Source organism: Camelus dromedarius, chromosome 7 (genome assembly GCF_036321535.1).
Source record: "Camelus dromedarius isolate mCamDro1 chromosome 7, mCamDro1.pat, whole genome shotgun sequence".
Lineage (NCBI taxonomy): Eukaryota > Metazoa > Chordata > Mammalia > Artiodactyla > Camelidae > Camelus > Camelus dromedarius.
Genome location: NC_087442.1, coordinates 76,933,053 through 76,956,865, shown reverse-complemented (window position 1 = coordinate 76,956,865; position 23,813 = coordinate 76,933,053). Strand labels below are relative to the sequence as shown.

Genomic DNA, 23,813 nt, shown 5'->3' with positions numbered 1-23,813 from the left:
AGTGAACATCGTTCTGATGTGTCTGTACATCTAATTTGGAAATAACAAGAGAATCTAATTTGAATCTTTGTGAATACAAAGCCTAAGCCAAATAGCACTACTATCCACAACCCACCCCAGGTGTCAACCCAAAAGCCTCAACAGAATGGGAGTACAAGTTTAGAACACTGGACTAAAGAGAATACAAAAAGAGGAGCAAGGAAGCCAGTTAGGAGATCACTATCTTGGGGATCTCATAACTAGGTGCCAGGAGAAAAGGTGCAGAAACAAAGAAGGAAGAGGGGAGTGGGGAGGAAGACCTGGAGTACAGTGGTCTCAGGTGCACTGCGTACCAAAGCACGATCACCTTTCACTGATTCTGCCCCGAGAGGCATCTTTGATGCCTTCTTATTTAGTAAGGGGAATCTGCAATCATTCACTAGGTGCCCACTGAACATAAGGCACTGTGCTGGGGATTGAGGAATGGAAGTCAGGAGAGAAAGAATAAGATTGTCTCTGTGGACCAGGAAACCGAAATAGTTCTTTGCACCCTCTGGGAAGCAAATTAGGAGATAAATAGGTCTCCAGTGAAAAAGGGTTCACTTCCAAGAAAGACGTCCAATAACAGTTGAGTAACTTCAATGGCAAGGAACCTGCTAATTCACAAGTAAGTGCCTGGAAAATCAGTCTGTAGAGGCAAGGATTTGGAAGTAGGTATATGAAGATTCTTTTGCACTAAATTCCTTTCTTCCTTATTTACTGTAACCTGGTATTAGCCACCTTACCATACACGCCAATAGGCCAGCATTTCAGCTCTCCAAGAACTTTGAAGATGTTGGGGAAGCCAGTAAGATCACTACTTCGGGGCTCCGATAACTGGGTGCCAGAAGGGAAGTGTCGCCTAAGCCGAATCTTGAAGCCGAAACTTGAAGAGAGAGCAGGAATGAGTGTCTGGTAGCAAGACATGAAGAGAGCCTCCCGTAGAGAACCTGACAGGGCCGGAGAGGTGGGTAAGTGGGTCAGGAGCTAGTCCGGCCAAGCCTTTTTGTGTTAGGTATAACTTTTCTCCTACATCCTTCAACCCTGGCTCCAATGATAACTTTGACAATAAATGTAACTTCCGTAAGAATGTTTGGTAAATCACGCACCTGAGAGAGATACCCTACGGCATGGTCGCCCAAAGTCCGTTGTTCTGCAGTAACTTTCCACCATTTTAATAAAAGGCCCCTAACAACAGACTTGAAAAACGGCTTCAACTGTGTCAATATTTTTAAAATTTGTCTAAAAGTTGGGAACTGTGAAGGGAGGCCGGTGGAACAGAGTTGTAGTCCCGGAAGGTGTGAGGAAACCAACCACAAACCTAGAGTTCGGCGCGGGGCAGAGACCCACCACCACCACCACGCAGGCGCGAGGGTGGACGCGCGCGCATGCGCAGGAGGCACCCGAGCGCCGGGGGCTGTACTGAAGGGAAGGGGGCGCGGCGCACGCAGCATGGCGTCCAACATCTACTTGGTTCGTCAGCGGATCAGTCGGCTCGGCCAGGTGCGGCCCGGAAAGGCACCTCCCCTTCCCTGCCCCTGCCCCTGCCCGCCCTCTCCTCCCGCGGCCGCCCCTCTCTGTCTCCGCCCCAGCGCCTCGGCGAGCGGCTCAACCGCCACCGCCCCACCCCGCCCCGCCCCGCGGCCTCCCAGGCCCGCCCTCAGGAGCTCGCCCCGCCTGCCCTTCTGCGCGGCCGTGCTGCTTGTTCTCGTCGGTCCCCCTCCTCCTCCGCCCCGCCGTCCTGACTCTCTTTCCCTCCTTCCCTCAGAGGATGTCCTCCTTCCAGCTCAACCTGAATCCGCTCAAGGAGCCGCTCGGCTTCATCAAGGTCCTCGAGTGGGTGAGTGCAGCCCGCACCGCGAGGCCGGGAATCGCGCCCCCGCGCACGCTCCCGTTCCCGCTCCGGCTCCAGCTCCCACTCCAGCCCCGCCGGCGCCCTCGGCTGGGAGGCAGGGGGGCCCAGAAGCCGCCTTCGCCCCCGGGACGGGACTGGACTGGACGCGCGGGGAGGGAACGGGAGGCCGCGGCCTGGGCCCGCGCGGGGCGGGGACGCCGCGGTCCGCGTCGAATCACGAGTCCCTCGGCTGCCTCGGTCCCGGGCGGAGCCGCCCCCCCCCCCAACACCGAAGCTCACCTCCGGGTGTCCCCCGGGGAGTGGGAGTTCGAATTTCTCTTTGGCTTTACTGCTTTCCGCAAGGGAAGAGAAAACTTCCTGTTGCGGTCTAACCGAAACCCGTCGGGCTAGAGTCGCGCCCCGGCCGGGGCTGCCTCTGCGCTTCGGGTAGAAAGGGCCACCCGGTGCACAGAGGTGCTGACTTGAGGCCGCGCTCGAGCCGTCGAAATCTGGTGTGCCTTCTCGAAGTGATTTGACGAGCTCTCGGTTCTTAATTTGCTTCTAAGTTAAAAATGGATGAAGATAAACTGTGGGTCAGGGAAGCGGGCGCGGATGGGGAGAGTAGCGGAGAAGGGCTTTTAACAAAACGCTTTGTTAGTCCGGTCCACTTAAACCCAAGTTCGGAATCGCCATCAAATTTGTTTTAGATACTTAGCAGCAACAACCTGCAGTCAGCTTTTAGTCTTTTCCTGGGAACACTCTCAATCATTAACATCAAAGGAGATTTATTACTTCACCTTGGTAATGATCAGTCACTTTAGAGGAGTTAGTGAATACACCCGTCACTGCATACTGCCTTCAGACTTCGTGGCCTACCTAGTACGTATTCCAGTGCTGGTTTTCAGGCCCGTATTAATATGAGCCTGGCGTCGGTCCAGGGTGCAGGCATGTTGTTTTATAGCTAGCAACATTTACATCCTTAACTCTCAACCCCCCGTATTTTAGTGATAAATTGGCGAAGAGTAAGAACTTAACGATTTTCTGTTTTTAGTAACTTGCTGAGGATGTTTTTTAAACAAAACCTAAAATTCTCTAATGGATAGTCAATGTGACGTCCTACCTTCACCCAGAGTTTCCTACCTTCCCTCAAAGTTTTACTTGGTATTTTCTGAAAACTGAAATAGTGCTAATTTCACACAAATATTTACTTTAAAGACATAAATGTATATATTTAGGGTTCTGTAAAGCTAGGTCCATATTTAAATATAAAGAAAATTATTATTTGAGTATATAAAATTTTAAGTTGCACGAGGAAAGTCACATTTAACTGGGCTAATGAAATACAAAGTTTAAGATTAAATCTTTTAGTTTAATCTCATTGAGGATTATAGTTTATAATTAATTTAAAATTACATTTAAATGAAGAGGCAGTTTATATTTGTGCTTATTATTTGTCAGTTTTTAAAAAAGTAGACTTGACTTTTTTCCTTAATATTTTAAAACATTAATAAGTTCATTACTGACCATAAATCTGATGTATTTTGAAAAATATCCTTTTTAAGCTTCTTAAGGAAATACTGCTTCCCTCTTGAACAACTTACTACACAGGGGAGAACCTTTTATGAAAAGACTATTCATTGTTAATGGTGTAGAGAATATTTAACAAATCTTTGATTATATATTATATACCAGTGCTGTGCTAAGCACTAGTACACAAATGTGAATAAAACTTGGTCTTTTCCTTATGACCTGTTAAGAAAGAAAGACATGGAAACAAATATGAATATGCTGTATTGCAAATACTGTAATAAAGATACAGGCAAAGTGTGGTAGGTTAAAGGAAGGAGAAATCAGTTGCCTGGAGGTGCTACAGAGGGTTTCATAGATGAAAGAACGCTTGAAGGATAAGTACTCGGTCACTTGGGGAATCGCCGGGGAGTGGCTTTCGAGGCAAAGAGAATCTTACGTTCAGTAGTGTGACAGGGTGAAGCAGCATAGCCCTATTTGAGAACTTAAAGTAACTGGGGTTGACTGGAACATATCTAGGAGGGAGGGTGTGGTTTGAGATGATTCTGAAAGGTTTCAAAGGGCTTGCAGAATAGTTTGGAGTTTATCCTGTGGGCCAATAGTTCTTAACCTTTTGGGGTTAACCTTTGATAATTTGGGCCTTTTCCTTAGGAAAATGCGTGTATGTGGGTACAGAATAAACAAGTGAATAATATAATTAGATTTGCCTTTTAGAAATTTTTATTTTGTCAGCAGTAGGAAATGGATTGGAAAAGAAAGGTCATAATTGAAGGAAGAGAGATGTGTCACTTGAGAAATTATGAGGGCCTAAAATTAATTGCAATGGGACTAGAAAAGAGAGGTTTAGAAATTAGACTATATTTGGAGGACAAAGAAAAGGGAGGGCTCTGAGATGACTGCCATATTTCTGACTTGGATCGGTAGTGGCACCTCTGTCCAAGACAGATCACTACGGAGAAGCAACTTTTGGTGGAAGGTCAGTAAGGTTTTGGATGTATTACGTTTGTGGTCTCTTTAGACCATGTAAGTGGAGGTATCCTGTAGACAGATATATGGTTCTAGACTTTAAAAAGTAAGTATGGGCTGGAGATGTAGCAGATACCTGCCAACAGAGGAAAAAAGGAATGATTAGGAAGATGGAGAGAAATAACTTCTTGACATCACTATTAGAGATATTTCACGGAAAGAGTACTTAGCAATATCAGGTGCGATAGATTAAGTAAAATAAGGAGTCAAATTCATCTCTTGGTTTTGGTAATCAAGAGGCTATTGGTGGCTTTATTAAGAGAAGTTTCAGTAAAATTAGAAACCAGATGGTAGTAGGCTGTATGGTAAGTAAGTGAAGGCAATGAGAGAAACCACTTTTTGACTGTGAAGGTAGGAGAGACTGGGTGATAACTCATTTTAAAAACGGGAAGGACTATGTGTGTGGACCATAGAGAAGAGGCTTGTGAATAGAATTGTTGGAGGTTAAAAACAGGTGGAAGGTGGATGAATGATAAAGTTCAGAGGAGAAAGGCCCATAGTAGGAATTTTAAAATGTGTTTTGAATGAATTGTTCAAGTTTCGTAAGGTATTGATTCAGATGTATGGGGTTACCTCTAAAAATAGTCAATAAATAAGTTTACCAACAAGTCTTAAATCTAGATAAAGACTGCTTACTATCCATATAACTAAAAGAATAATTCCCCAAATCAGCTTATCTTTAGTAAGGTTCTAGAAGATGTTAGATTGAGACATCACCTGATAATATGTAACTTTCAAGGCGTTATGAATCTGAAGGCCTCATAGACATGAAGGCAAGTGCCCAGTAACTATTTTTGACAGAATAAAAATAGTCATTGAAGCAGCAGCATTTCTACTTTGCTTCTAAACTGCAGCCACCATGTTTTTTATTTTGCATAGACATGCACATGTATATTTGTGTGTGTGTGTATTTTAAAAAAATTTTTTAGTCTACTTCTGGCCCTTAGTCACAGTGCCTGGCAGTGACATTGCCTTACTTCTCTTTGTGTGATAAGTACTCGGTAAAGGTTGAATTTTCGTTGTACTTATTTGGGAATAGCAATACTTTACAAGGCTGTTGGGATGATTGAGTTAGTGTGTAAATATCTGAATGATGATAATGTACTTGAACAATTCTTAGTAGGTTCTTCAGGATTGAAATGCTGTGTTTCTAGGGAGACTAGAACCAGACAGTGGATAAAATTTGAGTCCGATGTGGCTGACATACATATCTCCTAATCCTTCAAGATCACTGAGTTCTCTGTTATGTATTTTAAACCTTAGAAATGATATATTGTAGGCTTTTCGTTTGTCTGCCTGTTTTCCTGCCTTTAGCAGCCTGTCAAGGTAACAGGATAAAGTGTACATAAGAATAGATGCCCTGTGTGTAGTAATTGAACACAGAAGTAAGGGCAAGGATCAGTTTTATCAAAGTTGCTTTTTCAATTTCATATTTCTCTGGTAAACTTTAATTTGGTTCTTATTTTGTAGTCAGTAATTACTACTATTTAGGTCAGAGTTTTTCATTAAAATCATCTTGTTTTAATATTGAACTCTGTGTTTTGGACTTTGTTGCTACTTAGGGTGGGCAGTGGTCAAATGTTTAGCCTTTAAAGAATCTAAGTAATATGCTTTTCTAATTACACACACATAAAATTGTGGAAGAGGTACTGTTTGGGAGTATATAAGGACTAATTAGATTAAATTTTAGAATTAATAACCATCTGAATTTTTTGTCTGTGCTGGTCAAACTTGGTCTCATTATTACAGGAGATATTTATTGAGTGCAATATATGTGCTAGGGCTTTACCTGTATTTTCTCATTTAATTTTCTGAGGGTTGTTATCTACTTTTTACATGTTACTGTTATTATCTCCATGTTTCTAAGGCTTAGAGAAATTGTTTTACCCAGTATCCCATGATTATGGTTACTACATCTAGATTACTACACAAGCAGTCTGTTCTTAGTCTTTTCAGTAACTTACCTTTGTATTTCTAATTGGTCTTTTAATAAATTAATGAAAAGATTACCCAAAATTTCAAGCTTAAGAAACAAAAACATAAGGTAACCGAAGTATTTTTCTTGATTGTTAGATGCATATTTATAATAAGATCTTAGGAGTTAAAAAACAAGTAGGGTTTTCTTGATTCATTTATCAAATTTGAATTTTTTTTCTGATTTCATTCTTATAACTAACAAGCAAATTCAAAAGAACCTTTAAAAACGTCACTTTGGGGTGAATTTGTATCCAGGAAAATTGATGTGAAAAACAATGAATAAGCAAACCCATAACCATTTGAGCATTAGATCTATCAATTTGTTTAAATAACAAACTTAAAGAAATATGTACTAGTTTAGATAAAATACTTAAGGTTTAGTCATCCCAAGTGGATTGTAAGATTTTTGCAAACAGGTACCATATTTTATTCTAATTTTGTGGTTTATAATATAACACAGAGGAGCACCCCAGAAAATACAAATTGTTGTTTGAGTGTGGGGAATGGGGTATACGTAGACTGATGTTTGTTTCATCCATTTGCTTAATTTTTGCATTTTTAGGTTATCAGTCTGTCACACAGACTACTTTTTAGAAAACTTAACCTTTCTCTTAACGCTGCCATTTGTGTTCACTTTTCCCCCCTATTATGGAAAGGGAAAAAGGATATCAAGTGACATTTTGTGCCTCCTGGGACCTCCTATATTTGTAAAGCTTGTAATAGTCTTATTGACTCACCCCTGTGCCTTTGCTCTCTGTTTCTTTTCTCAGTATTTACCTTAGGCATTCTTTGGGGTAGACTAGGTGGTTTTTTCATAGATAACATATATATGTTGTCCATGCTTTTAGAAGGCACAAACACATATTACATACACACTCACCTCACATGTACAAATAACAATCTCTGATAAAATGTTAAACACAAAAATAACAGAACAATTCTCTAATGCAATGTTTCTCAAACACTTTGGTCTCAGAACCCATTTATACTCCTAAATATTGAGCACCTCAAAGAGATTTTGTTTGCATGGGTTGTACTTTCTGATATTTACCATGCTAAAAATTTAAGCTGAGACATTTTAAAACATTTATTTAAACATAACAATTGTTAATCACTTGAAACCTTGATTGCATCAATGGCAGCAAACGCTGCTGTTTTCCTTGAAGTAAAAGACTCATTTTATTTGTTTTTAAGAAAAAGATCTGATGAATATCCAAGTTTGGGTAACTATATTTTGTCTATTACTTATTCTTTCAAGCAAAAATGGTGTTCAACAAAAGAAATGACTATTTTAGCATACAACTCAGTTGTTTAAATGCTTTCCCTGGAGGCAACCATTGTATTTTGGTATACAGTAAAAGTATTTCCACATCCTGTTTCATCACATACACAATATTAAAAAGACTCAAGGGTCAGGATTTAATAAAAATAATAATTTTTCTTCTTCATCAAAGACATTCTTAGGTAAAACGGGCTTTTCTTTTTTTTTGAACTGCAGATTCATGGCAATAAAATAACAGTTTGATGCTTTTGCTGATTCTTACCCACCAGTGCTTTTGTTCAGATCAGTGCAAATGTCAGCACAGTGTAAAAAGCAAATAATGTTTTAATAATATTGTGAAAATATTTTTGACCTCATGGACTCACTGAAAGAGTCTTGAGTGCTCCCAGGGGTCCACAGACCACACATTGAGAATTACTTTTCTAATACAGGATAAATATCATTGGGGATCCATAATGGAACAAAAATATGGGTGGGAGGACTATTCCTGGATGTGAGAAATAAATCTGGGCAAAAGCTTCAACCTGTTGTCTAGATTTATGGCTTCTATGGAGCAGAGTACTTAAAGATGTAGAGGGGGAGAAATACACCCCTTACTAAGACCTTAATCAATCAGCCTGCTTGCTTAAGGCCTAGATTTGTGATAACTTGAATACTCTCCTATGTTGGTAGTTCGGGGGTCCCCTTGTACAATATGGTGTTTGTGGATAGAGGTTTAAGAGGGACCCATAGAAACAACCATAAAATTACCTTCCTTCACCAAAAAAAAAAAAAAAAAAAAAAGAATTCTAAAAAAAATTATTAAAAAAAAAAGAATAAAGGTGATAAAGATATTTTCAACATACAAAAATTAAGAGTTAGCAAAAAAACTTCCAGCTAGGAGAAGGAACTCAAGTTTACTTTTCATGATCCAAATTCTTGAAGGTTATTGAACTGTACTAGCAGGCTATTTGGAACTTTCTACAATTGTACTTTACAAGCAGAGGGAGATAATAGACTAAAATTGAAGCACTTTGACTTCACTGCTCAGTGCACAGTGGGAATAAACTGAAATATCAATATCAATAACAATGTTTTTTTAAATGAATATCTTTAATAAATGCATCAGACTGACTCAAAAATCAAATACCTTGGCTTTAGGCATCTAATCTGACTGATTGTAAAGGCAAACATGCTATGATAGTTCATTTTAAGTACTGAATGATCATTTGATTTAGCATGCATTTGATTTTGCACATAAGCACTCATACACACTGTACTTTTAGATCTATTTCTGCAAGGTTTCAGTTATCTCATTTCCTCAGCTAAGCCTGGGACAGAAATTAATTTAAGTAGATGACATCAGATTAATCATGAAATCAAATAGCAGTGAGGACCGTACAACTAGAAACATGTAAATTAGATGAGTACCAATGTTCCCCAGTGGAACCTCTGTGAGCTGAGCAGGTGTGGGAAGAGGAGCTAGGACTGGTACTCTGGCTGATTCTATTAGTGTGAGATTTTATGCACAAAGCCCCAGTGTGCATCTATTATAACTTAGTTGCATATTTTACTATGTCAGTATTTTAAGGCATATTATATACACTCAAGGTAAATTTCATTCATATTTCAAATTTTTTAAATCATTATTTCAGATATTTGTCTAATACTTTTTTTTTTTTTTTTTTTTTGCTATCTTCTTATGATCTGATTAAGTAGAATCCTTTTTCAGCCTGTAATGTGGCCAATGAATATAATTCCTATAGGGTGTTAATGCTTCTGTTTTCTCCTTTGGACATGAGTTTTTATATTATCATTCAGTTTCTGTGAATACATTTTTAAGCCACTGGTTCATTTTGTGAAGGTTGATTTGGTTAAAACTAGATAATTAATTCCATAAACTCACTTAGCGAGGCACACTCACATTGTAATATATGAACTCTAAAAGTGAAAGAATAGCTGAAGGTATCACTGTCTGTCCTTCCACGTTACTTGACTCCCTTACCTTCAGGATACACAACGTACCGTACCAACATGTGACTGACATACACCTGTATGGGTTTCAGTGGTATATTAATTTTAATAAAGTTTTTAAGTCTAAAAGTAGATATGATGTGTTTTCTTTTTGTACACCAGTTAATTGAGTACTTAAGTCTATTTTAGAAAGTACTGTTTTAGAGAACCAGGCTATAATATTAAGTTCAGAATTACAAATCTCTAACTTAGTGACAGATCTTTTGTGTCTCTATTATGGGCCCACTGGGCAGAGAGGTAAGTGGAACTTGAGGCTCCCATATTGAAAATGGAACCCTTTTGACCTGAAGAGAAGTTTGTTGTCATCCTGTCCCTGGATTCTCAGTAGTTACTGTACGAATGGAAGTTCATGTTAGCAGTTTGAGTCATTCTTTATGGGTTAGAGGTGGGGGGGGTGCATTTCACAAGTGGCAAGGAAATATAAATCGGCATACCAGTACACCTCATTTTAGACTAGGAGTACAAACTGAAGTGCTCATAGGAACCCCTCATAAATTAAATGAATGAAACAAGCTGTTGGGGAGAAAAACAGTAGCATAAATTCATTGATTACTGGTAACGAACACGCATCTTGAGGGTTGTTGAGACAATAGAGCAGCAGTAGTCTGGAAAACACATACCGTAAAAGTGGCATCTGTCACTTAATTCCATGTGATTGTTGCTTTATGGGAATAGGAGTGTGATGTTGCCATATCTTTAGTTTCCCCACACACACGCAGGAAAAGCAGGAAATCCAAATTTTTTGTGCAGCATACTGATACCAAAATTTTGACAACAAATGCACATTTTTCATGAATACTGGGAAGAACACAAATACATCTGTAGGCCGAGTTTCACCAGGGGCTGCCGGTATATAACTTCTAATCTAAATCAAAATACCAGTAGAATATAGTGAGAGGTGAGATGGTTGGATAGTTTAACCTCAGACTGTTTGTACTTCATTAAGTAAAAAGTCTATACCTTGTCGCTTTTTCCCTATAAGATAAAGACCAGAATGGCAAACATGATGTTTATTTATCCCCATAACAAAAAGACAAGCTTGAAATGATGGTTACATAAGGCTCAAAATATGGTTTTATTTGTAGATGATTGGAAATTAATTTTTTCCTTTAATTAAGCAGTTATTTAGTGAGCATTTGGTGTGTGTCAGGCCTTTTGCTGGGTATGCACTGAAAATACTGAATAAGAGCAAATGCAAAGATACAGCAGTCTGCCAAGGGAGAGGCAAAGGCAGTAGTCTTAAAAGCGGTAAGCTGTAGTACAGTATGCTGTTTATTTACTAGTTTTTGTATGAAGTGGGAAACTGGTTTTTATTGTTTTTGTTTTTTTGGATTTTTTTAGTAAGGCAAGATACATAAGAAAAATACCTATAATAGAGGTAATGAACCCAAGTCTATGGCAGCCCAGGACACAATAGTTCTACTGCAGGGAATTGGGCAGGGCCTTAAAGGATGAGCTTGTTAGAGAACTGGGTTGGGGGCAGAAGGGGAAAATCCTGGCAGAGTAAAAATATACATCTAAGACATAAATACATGGTATGTTTTCAGGAACAGTAAATAGCACATGTAACAATCATGCAAGACCTGGCAGGGAGTATAGGGTACATAAATCTAGAAAGATAAAGTTGAGGCTACCTCAGCCCTGCCACTTGTGCCAAATTAAGAAGTTTGGGCTTAGAAAAAAATTTGTTTTCTTAAATTTAGATCTGGAAAGCCATTGGGGAAATCCCTTCAAACAGAGGAGTGACATGACCAGATTTTTATTTCAGATCAGTGTGATATGACCTAAATCGCTCTAATAGAAACACAGTGCAAACTACAAATGCAAGCCAACAGTAACATATTATTGATGAGCTATTTTGCATTTTTTTCATACTAAATGTTCATAATCCACTGTATATTTTACACTTACAGCCATCTCAGTTGAGACTAGCCATTTTTAAAGTGCCATGTGTGGCTTGTGGCACCTTACTGGTCACTGCAGCTCCAGAGCTCACAGTATAAAAGAAAAATGGTCTTGGGAATGAGTTCAGAAGTGAAAAGGAAGAATCTGTTGGTTTAGTCCCAGGGAAAAATGGTGAGGACCTGAACAAAGGTAGTGGCAGGAGTGATGTAGACAAGTAAACAGCTTTTAAAAGAATGGCGTCATACCCTGTGCAGTCTTACACAACTTTATTTTCACTCAGCATTGGTTTCTACAATTCATCCATGTTGACATGGGTAGCTATAGTTTGTACATCTTTATTGCTATTTAACTTCCCATTGTAAGTATTGTATACTGCTGTATTTTATCCATTTTCCTGTTGCTTCTCCCCTCCACATATTTTGGTATCATAAACAATGTCTCTATGAACTTTCTTGTGCATGTCTTATAGTGTAAATGAGCAAGAGTCTCTCTTAGGTCTATATACTAGTAGATAGTAGTCCTTTGTGACATTATTGCAAATACTTTCTCCTAGTTTATAGCTTCTTTTACATTCAAAAGTTGATTTTTGATTAAAAAAAACTTTTTCTATAGTTGAATTTAGTAATCTTTTATGGTTAAGCGGGGTTTTTTGTTTTTGTTTCTGTTTTTTACTTATAAGAAATTCTTCCCTTCTCTATGATCACAAATCTTGTTCTATATTGTCTTTAAAGTTTTTTAAAGACTCACTTTTCACATTTAAGTCTTTAGTCCATCTGGACCGTTTATTGAACAATCCTTCCTTGTATTAGTTATCGATTTCAATATAACAAATTACCCTAAGCTTAGCACTTAAAGCTACAGACATTTCATTATCTCAGTTTCTGTGGGTCAGGAATCTGGGAGTGGCTTAGCTGAGTAGTTCAGCTCAGCGTCTCCTGTGAGGTTGCATTCAAGCTATTGGCTTGGGTTGCAGTCATCTCAAGCCCCTCTCCAGTTCACTAACATGGCTGTTGGCAAGCCTCAGGTGATACACTTTCAAGGTCCCTCACAGGGTTGCTGCTAGTCAGTCCTTGTTTCCTCACCACATGAGCCTGTAAGTTGCCTTAGTATCCTCCGAAGATGGCAGATGGCTTCCCTCAGAGCTGGTGATTCAAGAGAGTGAGAAAGGAAGAAAGAAGTTGTAGTCTCTTTATTACCTAATCCCAGAAAGGACATCCCATTCCTTCCATATATTCTCTGCACTAGGATCAAGTCACTATGTCCAGTCCACACTTAAGGGGAGAAAAATTAATCTTAACCCATAAGAGGAGGAGTATCAAAGAGTTTGTGGACATCTTTAAAAACCACCACTCTCCTTTCCTTAGTGACCTACAATGCCAGCTCTGTTAGGTATAATTTGTCTTTACCCACAAGTCTCTTTCTGGCCTCTTTAATGTGTTTCATTGGTTCAATTTGTGTATCCTGTTTCGTTTTTCTAATCCTAAATGTGAGTGTATGTCCAAGACTCCTTTCCTAGCCTTCTGCTTTCACTCTGCATTCATGCACTTTTATGCTGGGAGAGTAACCATTCCTCTTTCTTTATGAACTCTTAATTGAAGATTCCAAACTATGTGTGACATTGTATCAGACTCTTCATATCTATAACCAGATTACTTTTTGTATATCTCTTCTTCATGGAAAAAAAAAAATCCCTGGGTAGCTGTGATCCTGATTATGGCCCGATTCAAAGCCCGGCATTAATCCATGGGACGCATTATATCAGAATTCAACAGTAGAGGCTATGATTTTTAGACCCACACTGGATTTTACCTACTTGCTAGACGTATGTGACCTTGAGCAAAACAAAGACCCTGAGCCCTTTGAGTTTACATTCTAGGGAACAGTGGACAAATAATTAAGTACTGTCAGGCACTGATACTTACAATGGAGGAGAAATAGAGTAGTATAAATAAAGAGAATAGGTAGTGTAGGGGGTGGGGCACTGTTAATTTAACTTAGTGTAGTTAGGGAAAGGCCTAGCCTCTAATAAGGTCGTTGGTTTTTATTTGGAGAAAACTCAGAAGCCATTAGACAGTTTTGAGCAGAGAATAAAGTTTTCTGCCTTATATTTTTAAAAGATGACCCTGACTGATGTGTGGATAGTAGACTGAAGCAGGAGTAGGGACAGAAGCAGGAGGATCAGTTTAGAAGGCTGTTAGCATGTAATTCAGGCAAGAGCAAATGGTAGTTTAGATCTGGGTGTTGTGATGGTGGTGATAAAAAGTGATCACATTCCAAATGTATTTTTTAAATAGAGCCATCAGCATTTGCTGAAGGATTGAGCTCTTGGTCACTACACTGTATCTGTTTTTTGTTTGTTTTGTAGAAATTTAGAAGATAAACATAGAAAAAGGAATTACCTTTTATCATCTCTTCAGAGGTGACATGACCACTGTTAGAATTTTGATGCATAACCTTTCTGGTTTTTGTTGTGTGTGTATGCGTAGATGTAGACTCATGAACAATACATTGTTTAAACAAACTATATGTAAAGAACCTTTTTCTCTATCATTAGATTTCCCCCAACATTTTAATGACTGTATAATGATCTCTTGTGTGAATGAATTACAGTTTATTTGATTCCCTGTCAATATTTAGGATGCTTTCAGTTTTTTTTTCCTGTATGAGTAGCATTTGAGAAAGCGTCATTATGTTTTTTAAGCATATGTATGATTAGAAAAACAAGTTTCCAACTACTTTTTGAGATCTACTCACTCATGAAATACTCACACATGAGACCTTATAAACTCATGAAATAATAACTCATTGCTTGCAATCTCTTGGCTTTATTTACCCTCTGGTTCCAAATAAAATACCTCCAATTCCCCCTGTTTTCATTTTGATACTAGTAAATAAGACTTCCTCTGAATTTCACTAGTATTTAGTTCCTGGAGTATGAGCAAATGAATTGTTACATGGGCTGGTATACTAATTTCTATGTTATACTCAAGGGAGAATAAAATCACATTTGTCAAGAGTTGCAAATAAGTTTTTAAATGTTTTTCACCGTCTTAACTTGTAATTAAGAATTTTCAGAATGTTAGTGAGCCAATTTTTAATAATCAGTATATATAAGATTTTAGTGACCTACGTTTTGGGTACAGTAATGCTTCCTTTTTTTTCTCTCTCTCTCTTTTTTTTTTTTTTTAAAGATTGCTTCTATCTTTTCTTTTGCCACCTGTGGAGGTTTTAAGGGCAAAACAGAAATTCAGGTGACTTGTCCTTCAAGTACTGACAATAAAACAGTTACAGCTACTTTTGGTTATCCATTCAGGTGAGTTATTTGTTTGTTCTTATGGTTTAACAACTCTTTTAACTTCCAACAACTTACTGATCTTGGTGGGGAAAAAGTTTTTAATTGCATGCTCATTTGTAGTTAGTGATCTTTGCTACTGAAAGTGTGGTACGTGGACTAGTGCCTGTCTGCAAACTATTTTCCTGGTCTGTGATGAAATAAATACAGAAAATAACAGTAACTATTTAGGAACTTTTATACGGCATTGCCTTGACACGTCTATTTTGTCATCTCACAGTGGATTGGATATTTCAAAATAAAACAAAGACTGCTCTATTACCTTAGTTTGAGAAGTCATGTTGCAGGAGCAAATACAACTTACAAAAAATCCACATTTCCCATGTTTGCAATTACTAAATAATGTGATGTGCATTATAAGCTTTAAGACATGTATTTATATAAAGTGAAGAGTTCCTATGTTTCTTTCGCTAGCATAAAACTTTATTTTCTTACTCTCAAACTAAAATGAATATTTTCTTTGTGAGTTCTTCTGTTTGACTTAAGTATTCATTGAAAAGTTTATTGAATATGTCCTGTATGGAAGCCGGGGAGGGGGGTGAATCTTCTTCTGCTTACAACTGCTTACCTGACCTCTCTAGCACTCAATTTTTCTGTCCAGTAAATTTAAACCTTTTAAGGTTCTTTTGATGATTAAATAAAATCTTACATTAAAGGTATGTCACATAGTAAGTGCTTTGTAATCAACCATTGTCTCTCCATCTCCTGATCCTTCTCTTACGAAGTTCCTGTATAAGGAACTGTTACAGCATTTTTAGTGGTAAGTGCCTTTGTGATTTATGGATAGGGAAAATTAAAGACGTTGTATGGTTAGCAGTTAATTAATCCAGAGTTAAAATGAATCATTTTAATTGACTCTTCTGGTGTTACTCCCACAGACTCTGGCTCCTAGAATGGAATATCATGTCTCAAATTGTAAACCATTTTGTACCAGCACTCTTAATCTACTAAGTTTTTATTACAGGAAGATAGTATGTGTGTGTGAAAGTATATAATTCTGTCTGTATTCAATCTGTCATAAACCAATTAGCAGGTATAATTTCTAATTTATGTATCTTTCTTATGATAATTTTAATTGACAAATATTTGAATTTTCCTTTTTTTCCCAAAAGGAAAATGTTTTTAGTGTATCTGGGGACTATTTTTTTGAAATGTCATTTTACCTGTGTATTTCTGTCTCTGTTGGGAGAATCCAAGTAATTCATACATTTATTTAAGTCTTTTTTTTAAATAGGTTGAATGAAGCATCATTTCAGACACCTCAAGGTGTAAATGTGTGTCAGATAGACTGGAAAAGGCATGTCCTTATCGGAGATTACTCTTCTTCTGCACAATTCTACGTTACTTTTGCCGTCTTTGTCTTCCTGTACTGCATTGCTGCTCTTCTGCTCTATGTTGGTTACATGAATCTATATCGTGATAGTCGAAAACTTCCCATGGCTGTAAGTAATCACATTCTTTTTCTACAAAAATAATTCATGTAAGATAAGTATACGTTGTATTTGCATTTAAGTATGAATTTTCTTACACCAGAAAAAGATTTTTGGCATAAACCAGTTTCAGCATATTTTGACCTGTGTATTCCATGAAGTTGAGCTTGTCCTTGTCCTGTTTAGCCCAATTCTTTTATCCTGTTTGCAGCACTTTGTCTGTACTCCCTGGAGTTACAGAGGTTTGTTTGTTTCTAACTGTTTTAACCTAGAAAGAACTCAGACATGTGATAGAGCATATTAGATTGCAAGTAGCAGAGAAATTAAGTAGAAATTAATGCCTTTAATTTGAGAATTGCTGGCCATGTTAGTCGTCTCGTAACTATGTTCTTATTTCTTACCTTTTTTCTCTTTTCTCAGAGAAGACCCCCTTTATGCCTTTGCAAGGTCGTCTTAATCAGGAATCAGCAAACTAGGGCCAACAGGCCAAATCTGGCTCATGGTTTTGTTCTGTTTTGTTTAAATAAAGGTTTTTTTTTTGGAACAGAGCCATACCTGATTATTTACATGCTGTTTATGGTTGCTTTCATGCTGTAGTGACAGAGTTAAGTAGTTGTGACAAAGATCAAAAATAATGTTTCAGGCCCTTTCAGGAAAAATTTGCTGACTCCTGGTCTATATTCTTAAATGCTTTAGTTTAAAATCTGACTCAGGTAATTCTTTAAAAAATTATAGAATTCAGCATTGGTGATATTCTTGAGCTAATTTTGAATCTTTGAGATGGCAACAAAGGATCTGAATTGAAGTCCTTTCTTGGCTTCAGAGTCTACTGAGCTAGAAATGAAAATAATCTCTGAGATTTAGTTAGTAAACTCTGCCCTGAATTATAAGTGGCAAATTGAGAGATAAACTGTGATTTTAAATTGGACCTTTACAACAAAAGAATAACTACAAAGCCAGTATTAGTGTTGCTGATTTGAAGGGACAATAGAGGTGTTTTCCTGATACTGATCATTTATATCTTGAGAAAACACTGACCACTGGTGTCTGCTTACTATTTGTGAAGTTGCTTTAAAGGGAAGGCCAAATTATTGAATAAGATAACAGGTTTTATTTATTTCCTTATTTATCTTTAATTTTTGCTGCCTGGATTGTAAGAATGCATATGGTAAGTAAGTAATAAAACAATCTTTTATCATTCTAATATATTTCATTTCATGTATTAAGAAATTCTCAAGCCTGACATTTTCATAAAATATGTCTTGGTTGTTAACATGCCTTTCAGAAAGATAGACATTGACTATTTTAATTTGCAGTGATTAATCAGTAGAAATTATGTATTAGGAATCTATAACTTCTGTAGACTTTTCAAGCCTTCTTTAAAAAGGAACTGTGGTGATTATATAGATAATATATTTATATTTTATTAAAATTCTTTATAGTTTATATTCTAAATGAAGACATTTCTTGCCATCTTGTCATTATCCCAACAAATTTTTAGGTTAAATCTAGCAATGAGCCTTTTAATTCTAATATTTTTAAAGCGTACTTTTTAAAGCAGCATTCAAATCTATTTTTGTAGAGGGTTTTTCTGTCTAATAAAACTATAAAACTGATTTAGTTGTATCATTCAGAAAATCAAAAGTAATTTTCCACCTCAAAGTGATCAATTAGTAGTCATATAGAGAAATAATCTAGAATGAGTTCCTTAAGTGTTTTTTTTTGTTGTTGGTATAATATATAATGGATGCTTTTTGCCTGCCAAAGTCCAGCCTTTAAATTAAATTTTGAAATCTATTTTTAATTTAATCATATAAATATAAAAAAGTTTTGGGGATACCTAAATATCAGCTATAGCCAAATATGACATTAATTTTTTAATGCTATTTGTTAATGGGGATATGCTCTTTTAGCAGTGTTAACAATTCTCTTAGATAATTCTAGGAGCATTTTTAATTGTGACATTTTAAAATCAATTTTAGTTCCCTTTTTAAGTAAATGTATCATTTTTTTGTATTAAGTAGTAGGTGATTCTAGGCCATATGGAAAATCAGCACTATCATAAAACAAAACCGAACAAAGATAGGGTACCCAAAATCCTAAAGATCTGTTATGAATCACATCCTAACTTATTGGTAGGACTAGAGCTGCCATAGGCAGCTGCAGTTTGTGCATTGCAGAACTCCACGTGGTACCGTTCGCATAGAACTAGAGTCCTGAGTCAGAGAGTCTTCAGAGGCTCACATTTCTCCCATCTCCCCTCACCATAAGATTACATCATGCATCATTTTCAGAAGAGTGCCTTCTTTTGAAATAAAAGAATGTCATGCCTTAAAGCTATCAACAAAATGGACTTAAAGAGCATAATCAGGGAAAAAAGTGTGTTTTTTAATTAGAAATTTAGAAAGAAAAAACCTGAAAATTGAGAGGATTTGACATCTGCAGGTCAAAGCTATGAACTTTGCCCAGAGAGAACTTGTTTAGCTTGTGATAATTTCATACTAATTATCAGTTCTCCAAAAGGCACTATATTTCTAACAAGTGTTTAGAAAATGTAGCATAAAGTACAGCAGAGTTCAGCAGCAAAAAAGGGAGTATTCCCACAGGGCAAAAAAATTAAACTGTAATGTCTGTTCTTTTCTCTTTGATCTCCTTTTTTTTTCTTTTAAAGGACCAGTAGCGGTGGAGAGGTCAAATGCAAAGTGTAAATACACTGTATTAACATATTTGTAAAATTAGTCATTGTTTTGGTTCTCTAACACAAGTCATTTATACAATGCCATCTTGACCAGGTGGACAAGATATATATAAGCACAGTTCCTGTATCTCGTAAGTGGTCGCTGGTGTTTAGTTGATGTAAATGATTAAAAGCTTATTGGCAAACGTGATTAAAAACTAACCGGATTTATTTTAAAAACAAAACACTTCTGTGATAACCTCCAAAACCCATTTCTGAGCTTGGAGAGATTTTTTTGCTGCAGATATGTAAGAACTCAGTCTTGAACATAGAATACGTAACAGTAAGAGATAAAAATTTTACATATTTCCACTTTGGTTGTTAATTAAAGGAAGACCAAACAAAGTGGGGCTTATACTTTATATTATACAAACGCATACTTTAAAAAAGTGTTATTTAGATCTTTGTAGCCAATACTAGTTGACAAAATTCTACCAGCAGAAAAGACAGTTCCCCAGAAGAATAGATTTAAGGTGAATAATTTTTTTCTTTCTTCATCTAATGTTCAATAAGAAACGATCCATAATATTAAAAACTTCAGTTCTCTTCTAGGAAATGTAGTAAGTAACAAAGACTTTAGTAGAAAACTGGTCGTAACAGGGTGTCTTGAGAAAGTTTTTTTGTTTTATTCTTTTCTTAATATAATGAACATTCTTAAAATTTTGTGGTCATAAGTTTAAAAAGAGACAAGTCATCCTTGATGTGTGCTTTTCACTATTCATATCACAGAGAATTAGATTTAACTAAAGTTAGAGTTTTGCCAGAGCAGTATGGAAAAGTAGGAGAAGGGTAAGGGGGCTGGGAGTGTACGCAAGGGATTATAATGAAGGACCTTAGACTATAGAAGGAAATGAAGATCAGATTGTAGGTCTCAGTGGGGTCAAAGGGATTTTTGAGGCTGGGGTACCAAAAGGAGTGAGCTAGAAAAAGAGGTGCCATTGGGGAGGGTGTGATTAAAACAGATTATGGAGGGATACAGTTATTGGTGGTAACAGTCTAATATATGATCCTGGGAGGGGGTGGCCCAGGTAACATTGTGGTGTGGGCTGTGTAAAACTTGGATTTCTCATGTGAAAATCTTAGATTCCTAAGGCGATGACAGTCTTGTTTACTATTACAGTTCAGCACTGGGCTAGTAATAGCAAACAACAGTGTTTACGATGTTGACTGTGGCTGTTTTTTATAGAATGTCATGAAGTCCATTTCTTCGTGCCATGTGTTTCAGTGTGACCTCGGTTCCTTCAACATGGATTTAAAATATAGTATCTTTAACTGTTCATTATTAACTCATACTTATTTTTGCTTTAGGACTTTGTTGTTACTCTTATTGCCACTTTTTTGTGGTTGGTGAGCACTTCGGCCTGGGCTAAAGCTCTTACAGATATTAAAATAGCTACCGGTCACAATATTGTCCAGGAACTTGGGCCTTGTAATAATGGAGTGACGTGTCATTTTGGCTCTGTGACTAGTATGGGATCCCTAAATGTATCTGTGGTATGTATGCTGTGTTTTTTGGTTTTTGGGGATGGGGAAGGGGAGGTAATTAGGTTTTTATGTATTTAAATGAAGGTCCTGGGGATTGAACCCAGGACTTAGCTACACCTACCACTGAGCTACACCTTCCCCGCCCCATATGCAGTGTTTATAAAATACTTTATTTTACTTACTAGAAAATCCTTACTGGTAGTTTAAGAAAACAATGGTTTTTAATAAATCTCTGGATGAGTATATTGGTTTTATTTTACCACTGAGCTACACCTTCCCCGCCCCATATGCAGTGTTTATAAAATACTTTATTTTACTTACTAGAAAATCCTTACTGGTAGTTTAAGAAAACAATGGTTTTTAATAAATCTCTGGATGAGTATATTGGTTTTATTTTTATCAAGCTTATCAGAATCCCAGTTGTATTATAGTCTTTACCTTTATAACAGCAAAGAAAATTTTGTGATGAAAATTTTTACTTGTGGATAGGTTTGAACAAGATCATGGTTGAGTCTTTTCTTTTCATTAACATTGACTAGGCAAGACTGACCTGAAAGGCACTACCGATAGTCACTAATATTTATTAAGACTTGTGCTAAGGTCATTACACTCATAGCTTGTTTAAGTTATCCAATAATCCTAAGAGGAATGTGGGAAGTGGTATTACTATCTTCATTTTACAACTGGGAAAAAGTGTAGCTCATATGTTAAATCGTCCAAGATGACACAGCTAGTGAATTGGCAAAGCCAGGGTTTGAACCACATCTGACATTGGAGCCCCTCCTCTAATCTGACTCATTCTGGCTCTGTGGAAGTAATACTTTTATAGTTTCTTAAATAATCTTAAAAATTTTGTCTATATAAATTTAAGTAGTATTTTGTCTGATTTTTTTCTAAAGTACTATTATATTATATACTAATATATGTATTATTGAATATATTATTAATATACTGAGGGTATTATGTTTCAGGGGGTCTCATGTCTTTAAAAGAAAATGTTTTTCCAATGGATAAATTTAGTCTTACCCTATAAAGCAATTTGGCCAAACTTCTGTTTTATAACTTTGTAATTTAAGTGTTTTTATGCATATATATTGACAGTGATCTGAGATGGACAGTTTCAGAAATGTTGTTTTTATAGCCAAATGTACAAAAAGAAAGCTGTTGGTCATCAGTAATGTGATAGTACTCTCAAGCTTTTTAATCTCATTCTTACCTCATAAGTCACTGTTATTCTTATATTTATTAAAAAAAACTGTGAAAATACGGTAGCTTCAGTTTATTCATCTCTGAGGCTTTTCATCTTGTCAGATTTATACCTAGGAAGACTAATTTTTTTTAGGTTGACTAATGCAGGATGTGAGGTAAAGTTCTTCTGTGGCTCCTTTTCTCCTCTGGTTGCAGCTGTGGGAGGAAGGGAGATGGTAGTTGGGGGATAAAGTGGGGAAACGGGAGAAGATACACAGAGGACATTTATAACCATTTGAGTGGGAGAAAAGTGAAAGCCCTCCCCAAAGAAGGAATCGTGGACTCCTGATGTTCCTCTTCACCTGGAAGCACTGAAGTCTAAGTACAAAGTAATAAAAGGAAGGTTTTAGTTACTTTCCTCAAATTTAATGCCATTTTTTTGGTAGTAATGAGCGTGCAAAAATAAGATTTATTAGTCATGATTTTATATGGTACAGATTTAGTTTCCATTGGGAATAAGTCATTATATATCCAAATCTGGCATTGAAATGTGAAGTCTTCCCTTTTTTATTCCACTTTATATACAGTTTAAACTTTATATGAAACAATGGGTATATTGCCTGGAAATATTAACTATTTATAGGAAAACTAAGGTAGGTATGAAATTTTAAAAAGATACTAGATTTTCTTATTTATTTTTCTCTTTCTTAGATCTTTGGCTTTCTGAACATGATACTTTGGGGAGGAAATGCATGGTTTGTATACAAGGAGACCAGCTTACACAGTCCATCAAATACTTCTACTTCCCATAGCCAAGGAGTTGTTTCTCCTCCATCTGTAATGTAATTGAAGGGAGAAGTACACTGTATAAAATAGATATCTATACTATGACCTGTTGCCAACATCTTGAGAAGCATTTTTCATTTCTAATAAAAGTAATGGCTTTTTTCAATAAATTGATGGGTTTAAAATTTTGCTGCTTTTTTACATAAAGCCTGTGTCTTTCCTAAAAATTTAAGATGTAAATGTGTTCTCACATGTGAATTTGAAAATTCAGGGCCTATTATGAGATGATACACACATTTCTTAATGAATAGTGATTTCTTCAATAAGTTGTTTGCCTTCCAAAGTGTTTACACCTTAAGCCTTAACATATATCTTCACTCAGAAAAGAGTTATATTGTCATATCATAATAGGAAGAAAATCTCTATTGGAATATACACTACTGTAAGTTTGTACAGATCATATTCCTAAGACCTCTTTTTGTTTAAGAAAGCCTTGATTACATAAATCATATTTAGAAAAAACATTTAGTTCACAGTTTATATCTGAACATTGTTTATATGTTATGAAAAATTTTTAATTACAAAGACTGCATGTATGTTTTATTTGTTTTTCTGAATGAGCTACAGTACTTGATAGGTGTACTAAAATTGTTTTGGGAGTGGAGTTTAGAAATTTCTAATAGATGTATAGTTAATTTAGTAATTCTCTTGCATTAGGTGTAAGCTTCCATTATGCTGGTTATTTAATAGATTTGCCATATAAGTAGAACATGGTTCAGCTAGATATTTTGATATGTACGGGCATTACTCTTGGTGAGATTTGTTTGCTGTCCTTTGTTGCTCACACTACTTCAGTACAGGCTGAGATCTAGCTCCTGGCGAGTAGAGTAAAATAATCTACCTTTTTTTTTGGAGTCTCCATTCATAGGGTTAAAAAAAATTAAGATTGCCTTTTACTTTGGAAACATTTAACATTTAGATTCAATGAAGTTGCTATTTTGAGTTTGGCATTGATATTGTGAAAATGAATGCGATTATTTCATGTTTCTTAATGTTTTTTCTTATTTCACAAATGGATAAATAAGGAATTATGCGTCATAAACAAGGAACCTAAGTGAGCTATATTATGCATGCACTGTCTTTGCACACACAATAGGGTATATTCTGAATGTAGGGCTTATTCACATTTTGCTTCCTAATCTTTTTGTTGTGCAGGGCTGATTTCCTATTACCACATGATTGTTTATATGTGA

The 23,813-nt window shown here is 36.6% G+C and overlaps 1 protein-coding gene across 1 annotated transcript; it reads left to right on the top strand.

Moving 5' to 3' along the window:
• The first annotated feature begins 1,679 nt into the window (after positions 1–1,679).
• On the top strand, positions 1,680–22,730 carry SYPL1 (synaptophysin like 1). Its single transcript, XM_031454696.2, has 5 exons — positions 1,680–1,858; positions 14,774–14,895; positions 16,169–16,376; positions 20,410–20,595; positions 22,486–22,730. Exons 1-5 carry the CDS (start codon positions 1,790–1,792, stop codon positions 22,618–22,620), a joined length of 720 nt encoding a protein of 239 aa, XP_031310556.1. The 5' UTR covers positions 1,680–1,789; the 3' UTR covers positions 22,621–22,730.
• Positions 22,731–23,813: the final 1,083 nt, after the last annotated feature.

Coding starts and splice junctions, on each gene's coding strand:
- SYPL1 (XM_031454696.2), top strand. CDS start 1,790: ATGTCCTCCTTCCAGCTCAACCTGAATCCGCTCAAGGAGCCGCTCGGC. Junction 1,859..14,773: donor TCATCAAGGTCCTCGAGTGG/GTGAGTGCAGCC, acceptor TTTTTTTTAAAG/ATTGCTTCTATCTTTTCTTT. Junction 14,896..16,168: donor ACTTTTGGTTATCCATTCAG/GTGAGTTATTTG, acceptor TTTTTTAAATAG/GTTGAATGAAGCATCATTTC.